The sequence below is a fragment of the Epinephelus lanceolatus genome, chromosome 11, assembly GCF_041903045.1.
Source record: "Epinephelus lanceolatus isolate andai-2023 chromosome 11, ASM4190304v1, whole genome shotgun sequence".
Taxonomy (NCBI): domain Eukaryota; kingdom Metazoa; phylum Chordata; class Actinopteri; order Perciformes; family Serranidae; genus Epinephelus; species Epinephelus lanceolatus.
This window is the reverse complement of record NC_135744.1, coordinates 45,470,343-45,497,338: the sequence shown is the minus strand read 5'-3', so window position 1 is coordinate 45,497,338 and position 26,996 is coordinate 45,470,343. Positions and strand designations below refer to the sequence as shown.

General features: G+C 43.6%; 2 protein-coding genes across 2 annotated transcripts in view; both read left to right on the top strand.

Moving 5' to 3' along the window:
• The window catches only part of LOC117269398 (A disintegrin and metalloproteinase with thrombospondin motifs 2), a 47,411-nt gene extending 31,888 nt beyond the window's left edge, over positions 1-15,523 (top strand). The window contains exons 16-25 of the mRNA XM_078172704.1: positions 2,876-2,999; positions 3,219-3,299; positions 3,373-3,536; positions 11,710-11,869; positions 11,973-12,105; positions 12,267-12,477; positions 13,244-13,373; positions 13,483-13,557; positions 14,010-14,292; positions 14,398-15,523. Of these exons, the coding sequence (XP_078028830.1) occupies positions 2,876-2,999; positions 3,219-3,299; positions 3,373-3,536; positions 11,710-11,869; positions 11,973-12,105; positions 12,267-12,477; positions 13,244-13,373; positions 13,483-13,557; positions 14,010-14,292; positions 14,398-15,190 (2,154 nt within the window). The 3' untranslated portion in view covers positions 15,191-15,523. The remainder of the gene's footprint in view (positions 1-2,875; positions 3,000-3,218; positions 3,300-3,372; positions 3,537-11,709; positions 11,870-11,972; positions 12,106-12,266; positions 12,478-13,243; positions 13,374-13,482; positions 13,558-14,009; positions 14,293-14,397) is intronic.
• Positions 15,524-23,355: 7,832 nt separating this feature from the next.
• ndufa2 (NADH:ubiquinone oxidoreductase subunit A2) lies at positions 23,356-26,545 on the top strand. Its single transcript, XM_033637835.2, has 3 exons — positions 23,356-23,513; positions 25,040-25,146; positions 26,354-26,545. The coding sequence occupies exons 1-3, from the start codon at positions 23,410-23,412 to the stop codon at positions 26,443-26,445; spliced, it is 303 nt and encodes a 100-aa protein (XP_033493726.1). The 5' UTR covers positions 23,356-23,409; the 3' UTR covers positions 26,446-26,545.
• The last annotated feature ends 451 nt before the right edge of the window (positions 26,546-26,996 follow it).

Sequence of the window (26,996 nt, the reverse complement as noted above, 5' to 3'; positions counted from 1 at the left end):
GTGTGTGTGTGTCGGGTAAATGTTACCATGTGTGTGTGTTGGCTAAACTTAAACACGTGTGTGTGTGTTGGCTAAACGTAATCACGTGTGCGTGTCGGCTAAACGTAACCACGTGTGTGTGTTTTGGCTAAACGTAACCACGTGTGTGTGTGTTGGCTAAACGTAACCACGTGTGTGTGTCGGCTAAACTTAAACACATGTGTGTGTTGGCTAAACATAACCACGTGTGTGTGTCGGCTAAACGTAACCACGTGTGTGTGTGTCGGCTAAACGTAACCACGTATATGTCGGCTAAACGTAAACACGTGTGTGTGTGTGTCGGCTAAACGTAAACACGTGTGTGTGTTGGCTAAAACGTAAACACGTGTGTGTGTGTGTGTTGGCTAAATGTAACCATGTGTGTTTGTCGGCTAAACTTAAACACGTGTGTGTGTGTTGGCTAAACGTAACCACGTGTGTGTGTCGGCTAAACGTAACCACGTGTGTGTGTCGGCTAAACGTAAACACGTGTGTGTCTGTCGGCTAAACGTAAACACGTGTGTGTGTGTCGGCTAAACGTAACCACATGTGTGTCGGCTAAACTTAAACACGTGTGTGTGTTGGCTAAACGTAACCACGTCTGTGCGTTGGCTAAACGTAACCACGTGTGTGTGTCGGCTAAACTTAAACACGTGGGTGTGTTGGCTAAATGTAACCACGTGTGTGTGTTGGCTAAACGTAACCATGTGTGTGTGTCGGCTAAACTTAAACACGTGGGTGTGTTGGCTAAACGTAAACACGTGTGTGTGTGTGTGTGTGTGTGTTGGCTAAATGTAACCATGTGTGTGTGTCGGCTAAACGTAAACACGTGTGTGTGTGTGTTGGCTAAACGTAACCACATGTGTGTGTCGGCTAAACTTAAACACGTGTGTGTGTGTTGGCTAAACGTAACCACGTGTGTGTGTTGGCTAAACGTAACCACGTGTGTGTGTCAGCTAAACTTAAACACGTGTGTGTGTTGGCTAAACGTAACCACGTGTGTGTGTCGGCTAAACTTAAACACGTGTGTGTGTTGGCTAAACGTAACCACGTGTGTGTGTCGGCTAAACTTAAACACGTGTGTGTGTGTCGGCTAAACGTAACCACGTGTGTGTGTCGGCTAAATGTAACCACGTGTGTGTGTCGGCTAAACGTAACCACGTGTGTGTGTGTTGGCTAAATGTAACCACGTGTGTGTGTGTTGGCTAAACGTAACCACGTGTATGTCGGCTAAACGTAAACACGTGTGTGTGTGTGTCGGCTAAACGTAAACACGTGTGTGTGTTGGCTAAAACGTAAACACGTGTGTGTGTGTGTGTTGGCTAAATGTAACCATGTGTGTTTGTCGGCTAAACTTAAACACGTGTGTGTGTGTTGGCTAAACGTAACCACGTGTGTGTGTGTCGGCTAAACGTAAACACGTGTGTGTATTGGCTAAACGTAACCACGTGTGTGTGTCGGCTAAACTTAAACACGTGTGTGTGTCGGCTAAACGTAACCACGTGTGTGTGTCGGCTAAACGTAAACACGTGTGTGTCTGTCGGCTAAACGTAAACACGTGTGTGTGTGTCGGCTAAACGTAACCACATGTGTGTCGGCTAAACTTAAACACGTGTGTGTGTTGGCTAAACGTAACCACGTCTGTGCGTTGGCTAAACGTAACCACGTGTGTGTGTCGGCTAAACTTAAACACGTGGGTGTGTTGGCTAAATGTAACCACGTGTGTGTGTTGGCTAAACGTAACCACGTGTGTGTGTCGGCTAAACTTAAACACGTGGGTGTGTTGGCTAAACGTAAACACGTGTGTGTGTGTGTGTGTGTTGGCTAAATGTAACCATGTGTGTGTGTCGGCTAAACGTAAACACGTGTGTGTGTGTGTTGGCTAAACGTAACCACATGTGTGTGTCGGCTAAACTTAAACACGTGTGTGTGTGTTGGCTAAACGTAACCATGTGTGTGTGTTGGCTAAACGTAACCACGTGTGTGTGTCGGCTAAACTTAAACACGTGTGTGTGTCGGCTAAACGTAACCACGTGTGTGTGTCGGCTAAATGTAACCACGTGTGTGTGTCGGCTAAACGTAACCACGTGTGTGTGTGTTGGCTAAATGTAACCACGTGTGTGTGTGTTGGCTAATCGTAACCACGTGTGTGTGTCGGCTAAACTTAAACACGTGTGTGTGTCGGCTAAACGTAACCACGTGTGTGTGTCGGCTAAACTTAAACACGTGTGTGTGTCGGCTAAACGTAACCACGTGTGTGTGTCGGCTAAACGTAACCACGTGTGTGTGTCGGCTAAACTTAAACACGTGGGTGTTTTGGTTAAACGTAACCACGTGTGTGTGTCGGCTAAACGTAACCACGTGTGTGTGTCGGCTAAACCTAAACACGTGGGTGTTTTGGCTAAATGTAACCACGTGTGTGTGTCGGCTAAACTTAAACACGTGTGTGTGTTGGCTAAACGTAACCACATGTGTTTGTCGGCTAAACTTAAACACGTGTGTGTGTTGGCTAAACGTAACCACGTGTGTGTGTCGGCTAAACTTAAACACGTGGGTGTGTTGGCTAAACATAACCACGTGTGTGTGTTGGCTAAACTTAAACACGTGGGTGTTTTGGCTAAATGTAACCACGTGTGTGTGTCGGCTAAACTTAAACACGTGTGTGTTACGTTTAGCCAACGGTTTGATCAGGTGAATGGTGGTGAGCAGTGTTCAAAGTCCTCGCCATCATCACTTCACCAGCACATGTCTGCCCCCCATATCTGAAATAGAACCCCTGATCTTCCAAATAAAATCCCCTCCTCTCCTCTGTGCTTGGTTCCTCTCCTCTGTCCTTGGCTCCTCTCTCCTCGTGCAGCACGTAGGTTGTGATGGACAGATAGCGTCGGACCAGCAGGAGGATCGATGTGGAGTCTGTGGAGGAGACAACTCCAGCTGTAAAGTCATCAAGGGAAACTTCACCCGCAGCACCAAGAAACAAGGTCTCTGAAAAACTCTAATGTCTGACTGAAACACCCTCTGGTTACACACTAACAGCTGGTTGAACCTCAGTCAGTCCAGAACGCCTGGACAGGAAGTAGATATATGTTCTGTAAAGTAAACACGTACCAAAAGTACATGAGTGTAACGGCGTTCTGTTGCTATTGTTTCCCTTTGATAATGTTTCTGATCGATAAATGATTATTGTTCCCGTTTCTTAGGTTACCTGAAGATCCTGGAGATCCCCAAAGGAGCCCGACACCTGCTGATCCAGGAGTTCAAAGAGACTCCTCACATCCTGGGTAAGAGGAGGGAGGATGAGCCTGTTTGAGCCGACATGAACTTCTGTTCTCATTGTTTCGTTTCCTGCTGCAGCCGTGAGGAACCTGGAGACGGGTCACCTCTTCCTCAACGATGAAGACGTGCTCCCAGAGTCCCGAGTGCTAATCGAGAAGGGTGTGGCATGGCATTACAGCAACATCGAGGAGCGGGAGTCCATCCAGACGACAGGGCCTCTGAAATATGGAGTCCTGCTCATGGTCAGTCCATCAGTACAGACACTCTGGCTGCTTTCACACCGTCATGCAGCTAACACCCTGACAACCACCTACCTATGAGAGCATCACCCCAAAAAGCAAGATGTTTTTTTGTTTTTTTTTTGACAACTTTATTTATCATTTTATCCATAACAAAAACATTAACATCAATGGTTAAGCATTTCTTACAGAAGTTGTAAACCCCCCGCACCCCCTCCAGGTGGCATCCCCCACTACAAACATACAATCACACCCACAACCATATACATAGGTCAAAGGCAACAGATAGGCACTAATACTCATGTGCATATAAATAAAGGCATACATGTCCCTTCTATCTGCAGGAATATATTCTGTATCCAAACATAAATACCTAAGCAAAAAAATAAATATACAAATATCAAAAAAAAGAAAAGAAAATAGACATACACTCACACTAAAGACTCAAACTAGTCTGCTTTGAATATTGCAGTCATAGTACCAGCATTTTGGACCTTCTGAAAAAGATACGAAAAAGAAAAAAAAAAGGTACAAATGATCCTGTCATAATTTGGGCATCTAAAAATATAAGTCAGAAGTCAAAGGGAGACAACGAGCGGCCAGGTGAAAGGCAGGCTCCTACTATGAGTTATGAACCATGACCACGTTTTTTCATACTTATCCTCCAGCCCACATACTGTATACCTAATTTTTTCTAAATCTAATCCCAACATCACCTCCCTAATCCAATGAATATAGATGGGAGGATTCTTTCCCTTCCAGTTCAGTAATATCAGACGACGGGCATGCAACAATGCATAGGCAATTGCATTTCTGTGGAGGCGGGACAACTCCAACTCGTCTCTAACGATACCAAAGATGGCTGTTAAAGGGTCAGCCTGCAGTGTTTTGCCCGGTATCGCCGAAAGCGAATGAAAGATTGGAGACCAGAAATTATGCAAAGACGGACATGACCAAAACATGTGTCCCAAGGAAACAGGGGAGTATTGACATCTAGGACAGTCTGGTGCAACATTGGGGTATAGTTTGGATAATCTATCATTAGAATAATGTAATCTGTGGACTATTTTAAATTGGATTAAGCCATGTCTGATACAAAGGGAGGAGGTATGTATACGTTGTATGGTATTTTTCCAGGTGTCTTCAGGTAATGCTTCTCCAAGGTCTCTTTCCCACTCCACTCTGGCCTTATCCCACGTATGAGGACAGTTACTCAGAATTAATGCATATATTTTTGATACTGCTCCTTTATTAAATGGATTGACATTAAGGACTGAATACAATAAATCCTTAGAGGGTGGAGACGGATACCCTGAGAAATATTTAGAGGCAAAGCTCCGAACCTGAAGGTACCTGAAATAATGAGATTTTGGTAAATTATGGTCTTCACACAAAAATTTAAATGACATAAAGCTATCCTCGGTAAAGAGATCTTGAAAATAGACCAAACCACATCTATGCCAAACTGCAAATGCCTGATCTATTTGGGACGGCGCAAAAAGATGATTAAACATTATCGGAGAGAAGCTACATATACTTGTCAGATTAAAATGCTTTCTGAACTGGCCCCAGATCTTAATTGAATTTTGGACCACCAAATTTGTGTTCAACACAGGTGCTCTGGTATTTAGTGGGAAAGGAGCAGTTAAAATTGAAATCGGGGAGGCTGGGAGTGTAGCTCTCAGTTCCATATCAACCCAGACCGGGCCTTCTTTGTCTGCAAACATGGTAATCCAATATGTCAATTTAGCAATGTTGGCTGACCAATAGTAAAATAACAAATTAGGCAAACCCAGACCACCCTCAGATTTGGCTTTCTCCAAACTTGCTTTCTTTATACGTGCAGGTTTTTTATTCCATATGATGGAACAAATAAAGCGATCCAGCTGGGCAAAATACGATTTTGGAAGAAAGATTGGAATCATTTGGAATAAATATAAAAATCTGGGCATTACAGTCATCTTCACAGTATTTACTCATCCTGCCAGGGAGACTGGAAGTTTTGACCACCTATCCAAATCAGTTTTGGTATGATCTAAAATAGACCTATAGTTATATTGAAAAATAGCCTTGATTGAGCCTGCAATTTCTATTCCCAAATAAGTAAATTTATCATTTTCAATTTTAAAGGGCAGATGTTCGTAATTGACCTGTTTTGCTAGATTATTTAATGGAAATACCAAGGATTTTGATAAATTAATTTTATATCCTGATATGCTACTGAATTTTTGCAGCAAATGGAGAAGGTGAGGTATGCTCTCTATTGGATCTGATATTAGCAAAAGCAAGTCATCCGCATAAAGCAGAGTTTTATGTTTTGTTTCGCCCCTGGAAATATTCTTAATCCTGCCATCTGTTCTGATAGCAATTGCCAACAGTTCAATCGCAATGTCGAATAGGAAAGGTGACAGACTGCAACCCTGCCTCGCACCTCTATAAAGTGGAAAATATTCGGAAATCAGGCCATTTATTCTGACCGCAGCCATGGGTGTTGAGTACAGAACTCTGATCCACCTACAGAAAACGGGCCCGAATCCAAATTTTTGTAATGCTGCGAAAAGATATGTCCATTCAAGTCTATCAAAAGTCTTTTCGGCATCAAGGCTTAGGATAACCTGGGGTTGCACTGTTGAATGGGGAGAAAACATCACATTAAATAACCTTCTCACATTAAAAAATGATTGCCGTCCGGGAATAAAGCCTGTTTGGTCCTCATTAATAATGCTGGGAATAATAGGGTCTAATCGCTGTGCAAGGGCTTTAGTTAAAATTTTGTAGTCACAGCACAGAAGGCTGATTGGCCTGTATGAGCTACACTGCACAGGATCCTTATCTTTTTTTAACAACACAGAGATTGTTGCCTGAGTAAGTGTTTGTGGTAGTTTCCCTTTAACCAGTGATTCATGGGGCCCCTCCTGTTCGAGACATCTTGATAGCATTTGCTATTTCCTCAACTAACAATGGCTGTTCTAAAGATGACTGAGCATCCGGGGCAAGCTTTGGGACATCCAGAGAGTCAAGAAATGACTGGATTTCAGAGGAGTTAATATCTACCTCCGACTGATATAGGGAAGAGTAATATTGCTTAAATTGGTCATTAATTGCTCTGGGGTTGCTTGATACAGAATCAGCACCTGTATCAATTCCTAGAATTGTTTGTTCAGTTGACTGCTGTTTAAGTTGAAGAGCAAGGAGCCTCCCCGCTTTATCTCCATGTTCATAATAGACCTGTCTGGATTTAAAGATATTTTTTTCTGCCTTCCATGTCATAAGTGTATTAAATTCAGTTTGCAACAATAACTTTTCTTTGAAAAGATCTGGTGTGGGCAAAAGAGCATGGCGTCTGTCAATATCTGCAATTTTTCCAATCAGATCTTTAAGTTGTTTGGAGCGCTCCTTATTCTTATGTGCTACATAAGAGATAACTTGTCCCCTAATGTAGGCTTTCATAGAATCCCACAAAATGCCCCTTGATACATCCTGAGTGTCATTAATTTCTAGAAAGAAGTCAATCTGATTATTGAGATATGTCCTAAAATGTTTACATGAAAGTAATTGGGGGTCTAGACGCCAAGTTCGTTGGGGCGCTACATTATCTGGAAAAAATAGATCCATTTGGGGTATGATCTGATCTGTACAAAACTGTGGTATTTACTGTTAGAAATTAAGGGAAGTAGCTGGTCATCTACAATAAAATAATCGATCCTGGAATAGCTATGGTGAACAGGGGAAAAGAAGGAGAATTGCTTTGTGGTTGGATTTTTAATCCGCCACGGGTCTGATAGGCCATAAGAACGGAGGAAGGAGTTGATAACCATTGCAGCTGACGAAAGAGTGTTATTTGGTTTTGGGTTTGACCTATCCAGCTGGGCATGAAGGACGCAGTTGAAGTCCCCGCCAAGAATCAGTTTATAGGAATTAAGGTCTGGGAGAGCTGAAAAAAACTGAGTAAAGAATTGTGCATTGTCCCAGTTTGGTCCGTAAATATTAGCCAACATTAATGGCGTATTAAATAGCTTGCCCACTACCACAACATATCTACCGTTAGCATCTGAAATCACCTCAGACAGCTCAAATGAAATTCCCCTCCTAATTAGAATTGCTGTTCCCCTGGCTTTGTAATTAAAACGTGAATGATATATTTGTCCAATCCATTTATAACTTAGTCTCTTTTGGGAATTAATATTTAAATGTGTCTCCTGTAATAATATTACATCAGGTTTCAGTGATTTCAAGTGACTAAATATTTTAATTCAATTCAATTCAATTCAATTCAATTTTATTTATAAAGCCCAATATCACAAATCACAATTTGCCTCACAGGGCTTTACAGCATACGACATCCCTCTGTCCTTATGACCCTCACAGCTGATCAGGAAAAACTCCCCAAAAAATCCTTTAACGAGGAAAAAAAACGGTAGAAACCTCAGGAAGAGCAACTGAGGAGGGATCCCTCTTCCAGGACGGACAGACGTGCAATAGATGTCGTACAGAACATATCAGCATAATAAATTAACAGTAATCTGTATGACACAATGAGACAGAGAGAGAGAGACAGAGAGAGAGACAGAGAGAGAGAGAGACAGAGAGAGAGAGAGATGCAGGTAATGACAGTAGCTTACAACAACATTATTGAAAGTAATAATATTATAGTTATAGTTCTGGCTACTGTGGTACAATATGTTGAAAGTATGTATTAATATCTGGCAGTATACATGTGTGACAATAGTCATATGTGTATAATAACAGTAGAAGTATGACTAATGACTAATGATGGCAGCAGCAGCAGGAGGCATCTGGCAGGACCACGGCAGCAGCACAACCACACACGTCACGCTGTCCAGGCACCGCTGTGATATGAGTTAATCTGAGAGACAGTGGAGCACAAAGGCTCGTTTAACCATGTTATTCAGCCCTTTGACGTTCCAGCTAATGAATGAAATTGCTCCTTGTTGCTTGTTTACATTATCAGGAATCATAGTGTAATAATTGGTAGTGAGCAGGTCATGTATGCTGGCTGTATCTGAAAACTTGTGAGCACGCTTGAGTCAAACCACAAACCACAAATAAGCCAAAGAAAAACAACAACAAACAAACAAAAAGATAAACAGACATAAATAAACTTCTTACCATCCTGGGCCCCTGGGCTGGTCTTCCTTAAACCTGAGACTGCCCTAAAAACTCTCCTCTCTCTCCTAAGCATATAACACATCTCCTCTAACTTAAGCTCTTACATGAACTGTGCAAGGGCCGAACGAAATGTAATGGGGCCTTTCTCTTAGTACTACCATTGCTGTCTGAGTATAGGCATTTATTTGGTCACAAGCTGATGCAACACTTGTCACTCACAGTTGGAAGGAATAACCACAGAGAGAATAGAAAAGAAAAAAAAAAAAAAACAAACTAGTGCCAACGGTGGTGATAAAGGGGGTTAGTTAAACAAAGGCTTTAGCAGCAAGAATAAAAAAAAAAAAAAAGGAAAGACACTATCAGATTTATAGTGTCATATTGAGACCTTAAGTGAAATATTACGGCAGGGGGGAAAAAAAAACAAAGAAGAAGAAGAAAAGAAATAGAGAAAAAAAAGAATCTGAACATAAAGGAGTGTTACCATTCCGAAATATACAAATATATTTTCCCAGCCATATTAAAATGTTTGCATGAACCCTTAATATCTGAACCTTGTGATAATTTGTCCCCACCATCAGTCACATATTATTGCAGACTCATGATTGTCCATCGTGAATCTTCAGTCCAGAGATTATTGGTCTTTATTATTATATTCAGGATGGCTGAGATGTTACTCAGCATTGTCCATAGTCCTGACACAAAGCAGATCCAACTGCAGTGTAATAAAATTTAGCAGTCAAAACCTAAGCCAGCTTGCGCCAACAGCTACAATGTTGGTATTCAACATGAATAGTACCTGTTATGGCCCTAGATATTAGCTGTTACCCTCCCTCCGTCTCCCGCGGTTGCAGATTGGTCTCTATGTAGTGCTTCGCTTTGGTCGGATCCTCAAAAGATGTCTGCTCACCAGCTGGGGCCGTGATCTTCAGTGTGGCGGGGTATAAGAGGCCGTATTTCACACCCGGACATCGGCGAAGCAATCTCCTCACCTCGGTGAAGGCCGCTCTTTTCTTCCTAACGGCGGCGGAGTAGTCTGGGTAGATAAAGAAACGCTTGCCGTTGTGGGAGATGGGCCCGGCACCCATGGCCTTTCGGAGAACATCCACCTTCTCCTGAAAGTAATGAAACTTGGCGATTATTGGCCTCGGGGCATCCCCATCCTTTGGCCTTGGCTGAAGGCTTCTGTGAGCCTGATCAAGCTTCGGTGTGTAGTCGAGGCCCAGCGCGTCTTTCAGCAATTCGGCTACAGCATTCTCCGGTCGTATATTTCCAACTCCTTCTTGCACGCCAACCAGCCTGATGTTATCCCGCCGCTGTCGGGACTCCAAGTCCTCGGTCTTATCCGTCAATCGAGTTACTTGTGTAGACAGCGTATTGACTTTAGCCTCAAGTGCTATAACCCGGTTAGCATAGCCGTTAGCCCCGTCTTCAAGATCTTCAACTCGTGTTACAAGTGTTGCATTTTCCTTCTGCACTTCTTCAATTACCTTCGTAAAGTCTGCACGCACATTCAGGATTTCTTTCCTTAAATCACTTGCCAGGTCATCTATTTTCTCGTGCAGTTTACCTGCCGCCTCCATCACCGACGCATCAATCTTGGTTAGCACACACTGCTCTGTTCGCTTTAGGGCAGCCATTATCGCGTCGGCGTCTGATCCTGATTCCGTTCTCGCGGCGGGCTCCACGTCAGGTGAATCCGAGGCATCCAGGCCGGACTTCGGCTTTTGAGACTTGGGCATTTTGAGCAGCTTTGGGCTTCAATTCCGACCAAAAACACGACTAGTTTTTGGAAGGTAGAGCTTTAGGCACACGTCTGTACCACGGAAGAGGGGAAGGAAAGGATGGATATTAAATAAATGTTCATTCCAAAGAGAGCTCACGGAAACACGTCTTTACATGTCGCTGCTCAGCTGCGCCCCCCCAAAAGCAAGATGTTTTTAAAGGGATAGTGCACCCAAAAATGAAAATTCAGCCATTATCTACTCACCCATATGCCGAGGGAGGCTCAGGTGAAGTTTTAGAGTCCTCACATCACTTGCAGAGATCCAAGGGGAGAGGAGGTAGCAACACAACTCCACCTAATGGAGGCTGACGGCGCCCCAGATTCAAACGTCCAAAAATAGCCTGTAGCTCTGACTGCCTCTCTGGGCACTGTGTTCACGTGTGTGCGCTTGTGCGAGACCGTGAGACATGGGCACCGCCTTCATGTGTGTTCACGTGCTTTCCTGGTCTCACATGCAAGCGCACACACGTGAGCGCGGTGCCCAGAGAGGCAGTCAGAGCTACAGGCTACAATGAGGCTAAAAACAGAGTTCAAATGAGGTTTTTCCAAACAACTTTTTATGTCGGGGCTTCAGGACACTTGGATCACTACGGACGAGCAGTATGGAGATATTTTGTGGTTTCAGTTATGTGTTTTTGGACGTTTGAATCTGGGGCACCGTCAGCCTCCATTAGGTGGAGTTGTGTTGCTACCTCCTCTCCCCTTGGATCTCTGCAAGTGATGTGAGGACTCTAAAACTTCACCTGAGCCTCCCTCGGCATATGGGTGAGTAGATAATGGCTGAAGTTTCATTTTTGGGTGCACTATCCTTTTAAAAGCAGCTGCTTCATGACCAGTACCAGGAAGGTGCTTTAGTGAACACTGTGTGTGAGCTAACTTACAGCTGCGTACTATAGCACTATGACGCAAATCAGTGACATTACCAAAGACTTATACAAATTTAGACAATCTACCGTTTGACATTTGGTGGGAATGTTTTCCAGGTCTAGTCTTTCTTTGGTTATTCAGTCACCAACATTATCAGCTCCTCCATCTCATCTTCTTTCTGCTTCCATGATGGTGCTATTTGATCGGCCGGGCAGGCAGCAACTGCCAGAAGTTCAGCTTAATGAACTCAGAAACCATATACCCCTACAGCCATGTTGGAAACCCCTTCCACTTATTGAAATGACTGGCGGCGCTGAAGAACCGTGTGGCTATGTGAAAGCCCTGTCAGTCATGTAGTGTTTAATTAGAGTCTAATTGCATGTTTCTGGCCATCAGGTCCGTTCCCATGGCGAGTCCAAGGTGACTGTATCCTATAAGTATGTCATCCAGGATCGTCTCCGGTCCTCACTGGAGTCCAACCTGGTACAGGAGGATGCCATCTTCTACGAGTGGGCACTGAAGAAGTGGTCACACTGCTCCAAACCCTGTGGAGGAGGTATGCAACTCTGCTGCTGGTAAACGGCCTGGTAGTCAGCTGTGTCATGTGGGTAACCAGGGTAACAGCGGCATGGTAGTTAACAGTGTTGTCTGGCTGCCAGGGAAACAGTACACGAGGTTCGGCTGCAGGAGGAAGGCGGATGGGAAAATGGTTCAGAGGACGTACTGCTCCAACATCAACAAACCAAGAGCCATCAGCCGCACCTGCAACACTGAGACCTGCAGTCCGCCACGGTAACACACAACAGCTTGCCACAGTCACACTCTACAACTCACCAATAAATAAATCAAAAAGGGGGGAATGGTGCGTTATATAATGACACAGAGAAAAACGCTATTGTCCAATAAGACAGCATGGCGTATTTTATATAATCCTATTGTTTGTGCTCCCTCAGCTGGATGACCGGGGAGTGGGGGGACTGCAGCGCCACCTGTGGTCAGACGGGGTGGCAGCGTCGTTGGGTGAGCTGCCAGCAGACGTCCAGCAAGGGGCAGCAGCAGCGCTCAGTCAACAGCAAACTCTGTGGTGAAGACCGACCAGAAGGGAGACGAACCTGCAACCGCTTACCCTGTCCTGCTGCCTGGCGAGCTGGGCCCTGGACCCCGGTATGAAGAGTGAAGCCGGGGCACTATTCACAAAGTCACACAGTTATTATACCACCAGAGTCCTCCAAAATGGTTGACTATCTCTAAGTCCCTCTTTCTAGACTAATTCTAACTTCTTTTTTTCTGGACTACCCCTACCTTCCTTCTGTCTTGACTACCTTTACCTTCCTCTTTCTGGGCCACCTCTGCCTTTGTCTTTTAGGACTGCCTCTACCTTTCTTGTCTCTAGATTACTGCTACAGTCCCTCTTTCTGAACCACCTCTGCCTTCCTCTTGTTGGACTAACTTTACCTTCCTTGTCTCTAGACTACCTCTACCTTTGTCTTTCAGGACAACCCCTACCTTCCCTCTTCTTTCCTCATGCTGGATTATCTCTGCCTCCCTAATCTATAGACTACCTCTACCTTCTTTCTCTCTGGACTACAGCTGTCTATGGACTACCTCTACCTCCCTTTTGATGGTTTAACTTTACCTTTCTCTTTCTGGGCTTGTCTCTAGACTTCCTCTAACCTCTTTCTCTCTGGACTACTTTTAAATTCTTTATTTCTGGACTACCCCTACCTTGCTTGTCCCTGGTCTACCTCGGCCTTTGTCTTTCAGGACCGCCTCTACCTTCCTCTTTCTGGACTAAGTGCTTTCTGAACCACCTCACCTCCTCAGCCAGTTTGGAGCTGTCATAAATCATGGATGTTGTTAAATATGATCTCAGATCACTAACTGATCAGTTTATAATCTGAACATCTGACCAACATTTTTGTGTCTTTAGTGTTCAGTGTCATGTGGAAACGGGACTCAGGAGCGTCAGGTGGCGTGTTTAAGTCCAGAGGGTTCGGCTCGAAACTGCAGCAACCCTCGACCAATCACAACCCGCACCTGTCATCCCCCACCTTGTAACGGTAGGCATCAACCAATCACATACCAAATAGAAGTTCACTCACACAGAGGGAGGGATGTTGGGAGATTTAGTCTGTGTGTCTCTCCCTGTGTGTTTGTCTCCTCCTGCAGGCGACCAAAAGAACGCCATCATTCAGTGGCTGTCCAGGTCCAACCCAGACTTCCCAGCTCCAAAGATCTCCTCCAGTAAAACACACTACTCCTCCTCTTCCTCCTTTCTTCTCCTCTCTGACCTCCATCTTTGGAGTTGACTGTGAATGTTACTCAGGTTGTTGTTGTCTAAGATGGCAGCTGATAATTTAAAAATCGATTAAATAAATAAATCTGCCCAATAAGGTGAAAGGTCACCTGATTCCAGCTCTTCCTGTTACCTTAATCTATGTGTCAAAATAAAAGCTAAAGACGAACTCTTCCTCTGCAAAGGAAAAAATATGACAACCAGGTGATTAACACCAGGTGTAAACGTGAAGACTGAGATCTGATGTCTTTGTTCAGATCATGTGTCCAGGTTAACACCAGGTGTTTCTTTACACCACAACTCAATAGATAAACCAGAACACATCATGATGGACTCACCAATCACCTGTTCTGCTCTGATGGTCAAACTTCAGTAACTGTTGCTCCTGCTCTGTCTCCAGGGCAGCGTTGCCGTGGTGACCGCTCAGTGTTTTGTCGGATGGAGGTGTTGAGTCGGTACTGCTCCATCGCTGGATACCGTCAGATGTGTTGCAAGTCCTGCAGCGAGGTGAACCTCAGCAACTCGCACAACTCCAGCATCTCTGATAACTCCAGCACCTCCAGCAACTTCAGCATCTCTGACAACTCCAGCACCTCCAGCAACTTCAGCATCTCTGATAACTCCAGCAACTTAGACAACTTCAGCTTCTTCAGCAGCACAATCCTGCCGACCGCCAACAGCAGGTTGGAACATTCATTGACCTGGAATGTTCCATTAACAGCTGGTTGGGGGGGGGGTTAAACCGTCCTGATCTGACGTCACTGATCTTTCTTGTTTTTGTCTCGTAGTTCATGGAGTTCAACCACAGAGGCGATGACATCAGCATCCACCTCCTCCTGGTCTGACAGCAGCTACATCACAAGTGACATCATCACTGACATCATCAGCTCGCCACATCCCAGCTTCACTGTAACCCCGCCCCCCACCGTCAGGAGCACCACTGACTTTGTGTATGTGGACTACGATGATTACGATGATTTTTCGTCCTACGAAGATCCTTCTATTTCCTCTGACACCCCTGACATCATCCCAACTACAACTATGACTACGACAACTACAACTACAACTACAAGGCGTCCAAGAAAAACGGCCCCACCACATTTATTCAAGAGGAAAACTACCTCTCCCACAATGCCCCCTGTTGCAGTTCCAATAGCAACAACTGAAGGTTACAGTCCAACCCCGGCACTGATCAGGACGTCTGCTGTCCCAGAGTTTCCCACAACACCATCATTTGATCCTGATGTCATCAACACCACCACATCATCACCAAACAGAACATCAGGGAGACGGAGCCTTCCAACAGAAACTGAACCAACATCGTCATCATCTTCCTTCTTCCCGCTCTCTAAGAAGGATAACAACTCGGTGGACGAGGTCCCATACCGGATTGTGGGATTGGATGGTGACATCACCAGGGGGCAGCAGAACTACTTTGTGCCGCGGATGCCGCCGGTCCGCGAGCGAACGCAAAACAAACGAATTCAGCAGCTGCTGAATGAGAAACGACGGAAGGATCTTGTGAAGAGACCGAACAGGAGCAGAGAGGGCAGGACTGACAGGAAACACGCTGGATTATAGAAACACTTGTTGTTGTTTTTCACTTGTGATGACGCATGTGCAGCTTGCTCACTTTCTGCTAATGCTAACGAACTCTTTATGAGAAACAGACTGCAGAGCCGACAGACAAACGACTGGAGCTGATGTTCTACCAGGTTCTCTGGATTTTAACAGTCATGTTTGTCATCATGTTTTAAACTATCCTGAAGTCCAGACTTGATCCTTGATGGTTTACCTGTCTGAGACCAGAATGTGGAAACGTCTGCTGGGTTCTTCTTCTGGTGTTCAGTTGTTTTACGTTCATGATGTTTGTACCAAATTACCCTGTTTCTGAATAAAGCAAAGTCTCATCCAGCTGCTGATGTCATCACGACTCGTCTTAAAGGAACAGTTCCTCTTCTTCTCTTCCTCACTGAGAATCAGGACTCAGCTGTTCAGAAGTAATCTGATCCGACTTCAGATCAAATCCTGAAAATGGGTTCAACAGAAAAAAGAATTCTAAATTCAGATTGGATCATGTGATTTGGTGTTGATCTGGATCAAACCTTCAGTTTGTGTTGTTCCAGTTCGTCCTCTTTCTGAAGTCATCAAATAAACCGCTGCTTTGTCAGTGGTTTCAGCGTTAGACACCGACACCAAAAGCCACCTTTAGCGGTGGTATGATACACCTCAGGGCTGCATCAGTTTGTAACACAGCTGCAGGGAGCCTTTGGCACTGTTATGATATGCCATCGGTTGGCCTGACAGCAGCTGGCATGGCAGTATGATATGCTGCTGGACGGTGTCAGTTTGAAATGCTGATGATGATGAAATAACATAAGGAGCTGGAAAGTCTGTGTAGAGTGGACGGGACGGGAGGTAGATGGATACACGTCTGTCCGTCCTGGAAGAGGGATCCCTCCTCAGTTGCTCTTCCTGAGGTTTTTACCGTTTTTTTCCCTGTTAAAGGGTTTTTTTGGGGAGTTTTTCCTGATCAGCTGTGAGGGTCATAAGGACAGAGGGATGTCGTATGCTGTAAAGCCCTGTGAGGCAAATTGTGATTTGTGATATTGGGCTTTATAAATAAAATTGATTGATTGATTGATCCAACAAACCCTGGACTTTCACTTGGGAGCCTACGGTTCATTTCCTGTGTTTAGCCAAACCTGGGTTACATGCAGTGTCCTGGAACGTCAACAGGAGAAGGATGCTGAGTGTGTAACAGACGTGAAAGTCCACTGACAAAGCGACGAATGTGTTGATTGTTCAGAGGGTCTTAGTAGGATCAGGATCCCTTTGATGCAAAACATGAGGATGATCCTGATCCCAGCAGGAGGCTGCAGTCAGGAGCAAAATGTGACACAACTTTAAATTGGTCAAATATATAAACTTTTATTTATAATTTGCACTTGAGTTGTTCTTAAAGGGAAATTTCGGTTTATTTCAACCCGTCTCCTATCCTCCTACCGTTTAGTCCACTTAACAAGCTTTTTTTCCACAAAGACCGCCTCATATCGTTAGGATAAATGTCAGAGAACATATAGAAAACGACATGTAAACGTGTTGTCTTACCTTACCGGTGTGCTGCCATGTTTGTTTATCATTTAGCTCTGTTTTCCAAAGCGCGGCTGAAATCTCGCGAGAACAAGCAGCAACAGCTGGAAGGCAGAACCGGACAGTAGCCTGAAAAGTTCATTCATTTATTTTATGAAAGATTTATAGAATAATGGCTGACTTTTTGCCAGACTTCGACTTTACGGAGGAGGAATTTGATTTTGCAGAGTTTGATGGCCGCCCTTATTTATTTGAGCCAGAATACACTGACGAAGAGCTTCGTGAAATTGAAGAACGGAGGAGGAGAGAGAGAGAGGTGCAACAGGTAGAGGACGAGAGAGGAGGAATGGCTGCTGCAAGGCTGCGTAGCTCTGGAGATTGGTGGTGTACCTGTGAATGCTGTGCCCCAGTGCCCACAGAAGAGGAATGCCTCTGTTGCAAGGAATGGGACCGGTTGCAGCCTTAGCTAAATGGTAAACAAACATGGCAGCACAGCGGTAAGGTAAGACAACACGTTTACATGTCGTTTTCTATATGTTCTCTGACATTTATCCTAACGATATGAGGCGGTCTTTGTGGAAAAAAGCTTGTTTAGTGGACTAACTTTGCACTTGAAGGTTGCCCGTTCACTTACATTTTAACAGGTCTGACGCTACGGCTGTATCTAGGCTAACGGCTAACATGCTAACTATTATTTCTATGTCACTAGTGACTTGAAACAAATTTAGGACGATAGGAGACAGGTTGAAATAAACCGAAATTTCCCGTTAACTTTTATTTTGGAGACATCAGGCTGCTTGTTAAACCTTTCAGTACAGTAAAGAAATAAAAGGACATTATGATCATACAATACTTCAGCTGTTCAGCAAATGTAATCTGGATCAGAATGATCTGGATTTGGAGACGCCATGTCTTGCTGTCCAGGATCAGATCATCCATCTTACTTTGTGCTGTTTTTCAAAGCAACATCAGATCTGATCCGGGTACAGAAATTAAAAGATAATTAAACCCAGACAATTAGAGCTTTAAACGGGCCGACACATCATAGTGTCGGCTGCTGGCTCTGTGAAGATCAGGTTCAGTCAGTGGTGTTTGATGAGGTGGGTGCACTACAGGTGGAGCGTGAGCACGCTATATTAAATAATAGGCAGTGTTGGGTAAGCTACTTGGAAAGTGTAGTGAGCTAAGATACTAGTTACTCTAATATTAAATGAAGCTTCACTACATCAAAGCTATCACCCTCAGAAATGTAGCAAGCTAAGCTACAGCAAAATGAAAGTAACTAGTGCAACTACATCCAAGCTTTTTACTAAACTGAACCAACTTCGTGCCAAGTCAGTGTTATCTTACTGATCAGTAAAACTGTCAGTCAAACAGATAGGCAGGTAAAAAAGTTAAGTTCAATTAAGCAATATCACACGAGAGGGAGTGATGTTGTACTGTGATATCGTCACGGCTGTGATTCGGTCGTAGGCACGAGGCCGCAGGCCGGTTTGTCAGTGTTTCATCAGCGGAGCTCAATGACTTGGAGAAAAGCAACATACTGTCAGATCAGAAGGCAGAGTCGGCTGTGCCTGTGAAGCCACAGTCCACCATGCAGTCACCAGAGACTTATTTCACCGGCTGCACAATTAATGGAAACGTGCAGATAAATGTGTATAAAGACTAAGTGCCTGGCGCACCATGTCTGCGTTACATAGCAACGGTGACAGCGGAGTCCTGAGGGAACTATTTTTGTTGGCGGAAGACAAATAAAATGCTTAAATTATCTATTTTGTCCTCATTTTTCAACATTTCTTAATCAGCCTTGCTTATTTAACTGTTGAACTGTTGTATAAAAGCAATATCACACTCGAGCTCGTGATGTTGTACTGTGTTGTACTGTGATACTGTGATTGTCTTCGGCACTCGGCCTGCGGCCTTGTGCCTACGACCGAATCACAGCTGTGACGATATCACAGTACAACATCACTCCCTCTTGTGTGATATTGCTTAATTGAACAGTGAGCTGCACTAATTCACAACACGACTCAAACCACAACAGCAAGAATGAAGACCTGCTTCAAACAGTCACAACATGGTCAAAAACATACATGCGTGTATGTATGTGTATGTACACTGCAAAAACTCAAAATCTTACCAAGAATATTTATTTCTAGTCAAAGCAAATCTCATTACAAGTTTTTTTTCTTATTGCAAGCAAAAAAAAAACTTGTTTTGACTAGAAATGAGGTTAGTAAACACATTTTAGTAAACACATTTTATAGTGAGCAGCATACACATGTATGTCCCCTACAAATCCCAACCGTGTTTACAAAGTTTGAATGAACAAGATGGACACAAAGGAAACGGAGGCTGCGCATTGATCCTTTTGTCTCTGTCTGCAGGAACGAATATAAATCCCATTCATGATGGAGTCAAGCGGATTATGTGCATTATTAACCACAAAACAAGCAAATACTTCATCTTAATGACATATAACACTCATTATGCTTCAGCTGAATCCTCTAAGCAAATGACCATGTTGAAGTGAAATTAGTTTATCACATTAAATGTCCGAAATTGTATGACATTGCTCCAATGCCTTAAACCAATCTTTGTGCATAATCACACAGCCTGATATGCCCTGGCAAACACAGTGGGACTGCTGTACAGACCGTTGGTCTTTCTTACTCTAACCCTGGTTATTTTCTGAAAGCACAGAGCAAAGAAATGTCTTTTTTTCTCCCCCGGTCTGCTGTCAGCAGGAGCGACGGCTGCAGCGGGGATTTCAGCACCACGGACGACGCGCGTAAAAAGACTTGACAAAGTCTTTTTACAAATGTGTTTGCTGCTAGAGAAATTATACATAATAAATGAAGACAGTGACATATTTTCAATAAAAAAACAATGAGTTGAACGTTCATTTCAAGCTTTTGTAGCACAACGAGTTTCAGAATTGTGCGAGTGCAGCCGGAAAGCGGGCGGCAATGTTTGATGCAGGAAACTCGATATGGACTTGAAATCAATTTCGGAGTGGGGGGGTTCAGAACGGCGGTGTTTGGGAATGGTGGGCTGTCCCCTGTCAGCTTCATGTGGAAGTGACTCTGTGTGGTAGCGGTGACAGTTTTATTTCAGTCCATAACAGAAATCCCCGCCTTGTTTGAGCTTCAGAAATGATTTTGGAAATGTAGCTTGTGTGGACGCTACCGCGCTAAGTGATCAATAAAAGAGCTTAACTACTGAGAAGTTACTTGGTTCAGAAAACAGCGTCGCTACCACCAAGCTACTGAGAAATGTAGTTAAACTACAAACGTCCACTACTGTAGTGACGCTACTGCCCAACACTGATAATAGGGCACTCAGACAGCGTCAAACAACGTCAAATTGTCGGATTGTTAGTATAATTATCTGACAACAGAGGAAGGAAAGGAGAAATGAACGTCTGTGTTTACCTTTAGCTGGATTCAGACATGTCCTGATTATCTGGATGTAGTGATCTTGCAACGTTTTTTTCTGGATCAGGGCGATCAGATCTGATGTTGCACTGAAGTGAGGTGGATCAGCTGATCCTGGATTTACAAATCTCATCCAGATCATGTTTTTTGACCAACGTGTCCCAGATGTTCAGACTGATACTCTCAGGTTTGAGCTGCAGGCAGCTGCTGCTCAGCATAAAGACAGGAAGTAGGGAGCATCACCACCTGATCTGTAGCAGGAACTCCTGACCTGTGGGCTACCCTGACCCTGACGTTACATTTCAGTACCTAACCTCAAACATTTTCACCAACGTATCCTCAGAGAACGGCTCGTATGATTTGTATCCTACGAATTAGCGCCTCATGAATAACGTTACGTCCTTAACACACAGTTACATGATTAACTTAAAGTTACAGAGGTTCAGTTTAGGAAAAGAAATGTGATGAAGACGCACCTTAATATGACTCAAAGTTCATTCACAGTTCACACAGTCCTGAACAAGTGTCTCCGGGAGAAAGTCCGCCATCCACCTCGTCGACCTGCCTCCTTACAGACCGCTCAGGACATCTCCCTCGTTTACTCCCGTCAGCACATCGGTCACATGATCACAGCCTTTCAAAATACGAGGGATAAGTAAGAATTTGTGTGTGTGTTATTTTTCGTAGGACGGTACGGTTTGTGAGAAAAGCCATGTGTAGAACGATTCAGGTTTCTCGTACGGATCGAGCAGCAACAGAAGCAAACAGCTCCGCCCAAAGACTCGTCTGAAACTCACTGATCAACATGTTTGTTTCATCTGAACAAAACGACGGTTCGTTTTAATGGGAAACATTTGGTTCATTAAACTCTGTCAAACTTGTTTCTCTTCATGAGAAGATGAATTCACTCGTCCTCTAAGACGTCAGGTCGTCAGGGACCGTCTGACTTCCTGTCTGACTTCCTGTCTGACTCTGGACGTGTGGTTCTGTTCCTGGATCAGTTTGATCTGTTTTATTGGTCAGTTTATGAAACTGTGTTTCTCATGAGGAGCAGCTGCTCGTCTGTTCAACATCAGACTGAATTCACATCAGATGAGTCACGAGTCTGACTCTGCACATCAGTGGAAACAGCTGAGGGCTGCACGCCGAGCATCACACGCTCCCTCACGCTCTTTGTTTTCTTGTGAAAATGTGAAGATGATGAAGAGAAGAAGAATCAGCTGAAGTGAAATTTAAACTCATCCCATCACATCAAACTTCAGATTTACTGTTTTTAATCTTTTCAAACGCAGACGACAAAACAAACATAAAAATAATTTATTTACAACTTTAATGATTAAAAACACAAAAGACAAATGAAAACAAAGAAAAAAAGAAAATTAGTTCATTTGTTGTTTGTTGCACATGATTAATTATTAATTATAACCTTATAATCAGAATCTGATTTATTTATCATTAATACTTAATGACACAACATAAAATGAATCTTTAATATAAAAATGTATTTTGTTAGTAACGTGTGACATTTTGAGTCGAGGGTTTTTTTCTGTAAATTAAATTAAATATTTTGAAGGAAGTTGTTTCAGTTTAAATTGAATGACTTCAGTTATTTATTAACAATAAAACAATTAAATATTGTTTGACTGTGACATTATTAATCGATCAAATATTTCATTTTAAAATATCATAAAATAGTAAAAAACAAATGCCTGTAACTTCTTCATAGTCCAAAATGATGTGATGTTATTGTTGTTGTTGTTGTATAAAGCAAACATATGAAAACAAACATAAACAAAAGTATGACACTAACTTGAGAAATGACTTTGATGTTTCGTCACATTAGCTGCAGATGAATTTTATTTTCTGTGTAAAGTAATAAGATGAGAGGACAGAGGAAGAAACACAAAAAGTAAAAACACAAAAACTGACATTTTTAAGTTTCCATCAAACAACAGAAGTGAAAGAAGTGAACGTTCTCCTGTCAGAGGTCGATGTCTGTTTATATTGTTTATATTATATTATGGTGGTATTATGACATCACACAGTGTTTTTATCTGAAACTAATTAATCAGTTTATTCATGAAACAATATAAAAAGTTTGTTTATTAAAATTACTGATAATGAAAATAAGATTTTCAGGTTGATCTTCAGAGGAACTGTCTGATGAATGTACTTTAAGTACTTTATTTACTTCACCACATTTTCACTCATGTACAGAACTCTGTCGGCTCAGTGCAGCGCTGGAGAGTAACTAAGCACATTTACACAGTACTTTACTTATTGGTACATTTCTGAGGTTCTTAAAGAGAAGAAATACTTCATTAATCTGAACTCACACACCTGAGTATTTTCATCTTCCATCTTTTAAAATGACGTCATACAGACACATTAATTTTTGTCTGGAATGAAAATCAGGTTGGAAGACTTTAAATGTGTGATGACATCAGAACTTAATGTTGTGTGGACGTTCATGTTATAATGTTTTGCAGACGCTGTGTTTTGTTCTCCGTACGTCACAATTCAATGTTTTTATTCTACGTCCAGATGATGTTGGGACGTTTGACAGACATTGGCTTTTGGTTACTGAACAACACAATCGTGTGCCGTCAGTATTCTTCGTCAGATTGACGTCAGCGTCAGACGTTTTCCTGACATTGAAGTTTGGTCATCTGACGTCTCAGTTTACAGTAAATTCAATCAAATATAAACACTCAGCAACGTCGGTGGGCAGCTGGGTTCATACAACATCCTTTGACTGCACTCTGTTCATCTGACAGCTTTAGATCCTTCACACATTCAGATTATTGATACAATCAATAATCACTGATGATGTAATGTTATAGATTATAAAGTCATTAAATGAGCTGCACCTTCACCAGCTGATCGACATTAAACTGATCAACACACTCTGGTATTAGCACTTTTTACTGCAGTAAAACGGCTTTATTTATTTAATCTTTATTTAACCAGGAAGTCCCACTGAGATTAAAAATCAATTTTACAGCAGACACCTGAGGAAGCAGCCAATCACAACACTTTGAAAATGCAACAAATGCAACATATAATACAAAAATCCACAATAAAACAACAACTACTCAAACACGTGGGCCTCTCAGTCAAGCTACTTCATTTAAATGGAGGTTTGATGCCTGTGAGGACAAACTCAGGACACCAAACACCCATGTAATGCCTGGCAGTATGAACTCCGGGCGGCAATAACCCACTCTCCGTCCTTGACAGCCGGAAGGAGGAGAAGAAGAAGAAGGTAAAATGGCGGCCGCCGCAGTGAGGAGTATCGGCTCCAGTTTGGGTAAAAACCTCCGAGAGATTCGCGTCCACCTCTGCCAGAAGTCCGCGGCCAGTCAGGGGGCCAGGTGAGCTCCGAGCCGGCCTGCCGAGGAGGGAACGGCCGCTACGTTATCTACCGATATACGAGGAGAAATGATCCGCTGCCTGTTAGCTTAGCATCCTCACAGAGAATGACCTGAGAGCAGCTAACGGCTAACAGCTAACAACAATGTGATCTGAGAGCAGCTAGTGGCTAACAGCTAACAACAGAATGACCTGAGAGCAGCTAGTGGCTAACACCTAACAACACAGTGATCCGAGAGCAGCTAGTGGCTACCAGCTAACAACAGTGACCTGAGAGCAGCTAGTGGCTACCAGCTAACAACAGTGACCTGAGAGCAGCTAGCGGCTAACAGCTACAAACAGAGTGACCTGAGAGCAGCTAGTGGCTAACACCTAACAACACAGTGATCTGAGAGCAGTTAGTGGCTACCAGCTAACAACAGTGACCTGAGAGCAGCTAGCGGCTAACAATTAGCACAATGGTGTCATCACAGACTGTTATTTCGTCATTACCAGTACTCAGATGCGTCACTGCAGTAGAAACACCACAGCGTATAAATACTGAGATTAATTTATAAGTTAACATCAGACTCCATAAACTTGTCATGTGTAATAATATGAACACAAACTGGTTCATGCACTTTGAACGCTGCATCTGAAGACTGACTGCGTCACATCGGCGCGACGAGGCCGTCCCTTTTCAGAGGCTCCTTCAGTGCAGCCATCTTTCCCAGAATTTGGAGGATGCAGCTGATGAATCCTTCGTGGCCCAGCCTATCCCAAGATGCACTGCACACCAGTGACAATAATATATTAAGTTAACTAACAGTTGTTAACTAGCTAACGGTTAGCTGTTGTTAACATTACGTTAGCTAAAACCATACAGCTTAAACAATCTTAATTTAATAAGTTTACCTGAAAACGCTCCGTCAGCCTGAAATATATCAGATGATGGTGAATCATCTCCTCAACGATTAAATAAAACATTTAATTACAATCTGTGGGTCCATTAGGGCTAACTAACTTACTAGCTTAGTCCTTATTTTGTCAAGCATGGCTGGTTGCTAGGTAACAGGAACGCCAACGGGTCACTGTTGATGCAACCAGGAAATCCTCCTCAGACCAGACCGTCACATTTCAGAGACGTTTGGTTTGGCTAACGAAGGGCGCATCCTTCAGAGGCCGCAGCGCCTGAACTGAGACACAGATATCGTCAGTACAAAGACTCAAGTGACGTACCTCAGAGTGTAATGGAGTACCTGATGTACTCAGTTACATTACATATGGATTTAATTATTTATTTATAAGAGAGCGATGTGAATGTGTGTTTATGATCAAATGAATTATTGATGTATTCAGTCGTGAAATCAGGAGCTGAATTATCATCAGATGGATAAATTAATGAAAATCCTTTGATCATTAAGAGTTGATATTGATCTGATATTGATCTGAAAGGTTCCTGCAGTTTGATGATGTATGTCAGTGTTTGGTCACGTCTGATGTCAGTCAGCAACGCTTACACTGTATATGTGTGTGTGTGTGTGTGCAGAGACTTTGTGGAGCAGCACTATGTGGCTCTGAAGAAGTCCAACCCAGACTTCCCCATCAGGATCAGAGAGTGTTCTGGAGTCCAGGCCAGAGTCTGGGCCCGATACGGTGAGTCTGAGCTGCAGCCACACGTTCACATTAACAACGGACGGAGGCTCAGAAGGTCCAAACTTCAGCTCTGAAAAGTCTCTTTGCTTCATCAGTGGAGTCTGAACTGGTTCCAGTTTCAAACCAGTTCAGCTCAGCTGGTCCTAGTAAATTAACCCAGACCGACTCTGTGGTGTCACACTGTCCGTCTGTCCGTCAGCTGCTGTCGCTCGACATCTTTAACCCTTTAAAAAGTGACGCCTGCAGCAGGTGGTTGTTTGTGTGGTTTAAACCCATCTGAAACTAAAACTGTCAGAACGTTCATGGTTTCATCAGCAGAGAGCTCAGGCTGCTGTCCTCACCGCCATCATGACATCATGTCACGTTACCTTGAGGGGTGCAAACGTGGTGACATCATGGCGTCGTTTAAAAACATTGTTAAACTGATGAAAAAAACAGAGGGAGCGTGATGTCACTGTGATTCAGTCGAGGGCACGAGGTCACAGACCGATGATCTCAGATGTTCCTCCAGTCTGACCTCACTCTATGCAGCAGCTCTACACGCTCCGTTTATCAACAGGAAAAAGTGCCGACAGGTTCTATTTGGCTCCGCCCACACAGATAGTTCGACAGCTGGACTGTTGCTAGGCAACACATAAACTCTCCTGCACGCTAACATGTTGCTCTGTAGGTCGACACGTCAACACAGAGCTGTGTGACATCAGTCTGATGGTCTCTGTGGTGGAACACGTGTTTAATCAGCACGCCGCGGCGTCTTCTGATGTCACATGATCACACCTGGAGATTTACAGTCAAGTATTCAGGCTTCTGTCCGTTCATCATTTAACTCAGATGTTATTGGTGGAGACACGTGTCATGTTGTGCTGCAGAGATCGTTATGACGACTAATTAATGATTAACTCTAACTAACGTCTCGGAGCAGCTGTGGAGCGCCGTGACACGCGCAGCGTTCTACTGTATGTCAGCACGAACGACTCCTGTCCAATCAGATCGCTCGGTCAGATCTAACTGTTCTATAAGAAACATTTGAGGAAGTGACATCACAGTAATCAGAGGAGCTGCAGCCAATCAGAACATCTGGGTCGACTGAAAGTCTTCTGCTGTTTAAACAGGATGTGAATTATGATCAGTAAATATAGTGATGATGATGATGATGGTGGTGATGATGATGATGGTGATGATGATGATGATGGTGGTCTGTGTGCAGATTTCGGGAAAGAGAGGAGCGTCTCCGTGGACAACATGTCAGCTGATCAGGTGGCCGGCGCTCTGCAGACTCTGGTTCAGTCCAAACCCTGACTGCGCCCCCCCCCCCCCCCCGTGCAGAAGTGGTTCAGTCCAAACTTCCTTCATTCAGTCTGTAAATGTGTTGATATGAAAAATAAACCTCTGTGATGAACGTCCATGTTCTTATTACTGACTGTGTCCTCTGACACGTCTCACTGGGACTATACTGGGTTTAACTGGTTACTGGGACTATACTGGGTTTGACTGGTGGTTACTGGGACTATACTGGGTTTGAATGGTGGTTACCGGGACTATACTGGGTTTGAATGGTGGTTACCGGGACTATACTGGGTTTGAATGGTTACTGGGACTATACTGGGTGAGGTTGTTTGGTCTTACTGGTTAATTGTAACTTCCCTGAGCGTGTATTTAACCAGTGACTGAGTCTGAACCGGTCTGCTCTCAGGTTCACACTCAGCAGCACAAACAGACCAAATCAAAAGAAAGTTACAAAACGTTTCATGTAAATTAAAACCATCCTGAGGAATCTAATTCTTCAACTCTGGATTTAAAAACATTTAACGCGATGAATTTATTGGGTTATAAATCACTGGCTTCACAAC

Excerpts from the sequence above, each read along its gene's own strand:
- ndufa2 (XM_033637835.2), top strand. The coding sequence starts at position 23,410 with ATGGCGGCCGCCGCAGTGAGGAGTATCGGCTCCAGTTTGGGTAAAAAC. Across the intron at positions 23,514-25,039 it reads GCGGCCAGTCAGGGGGCCAG|AGACTTTGTGGAGCAGCACT; the intron begins GTGAGCTCCGAG and ends GTGTGTGTGCAG. Across the intron at positions 25,147-26,353 it reads CAGAGTCTGGGCCCGATACG|ATTTCGGGAAAGAGAGGAGC; the intron begins GTGAGTCTGAGC and ends GTCTGTGTGCAG.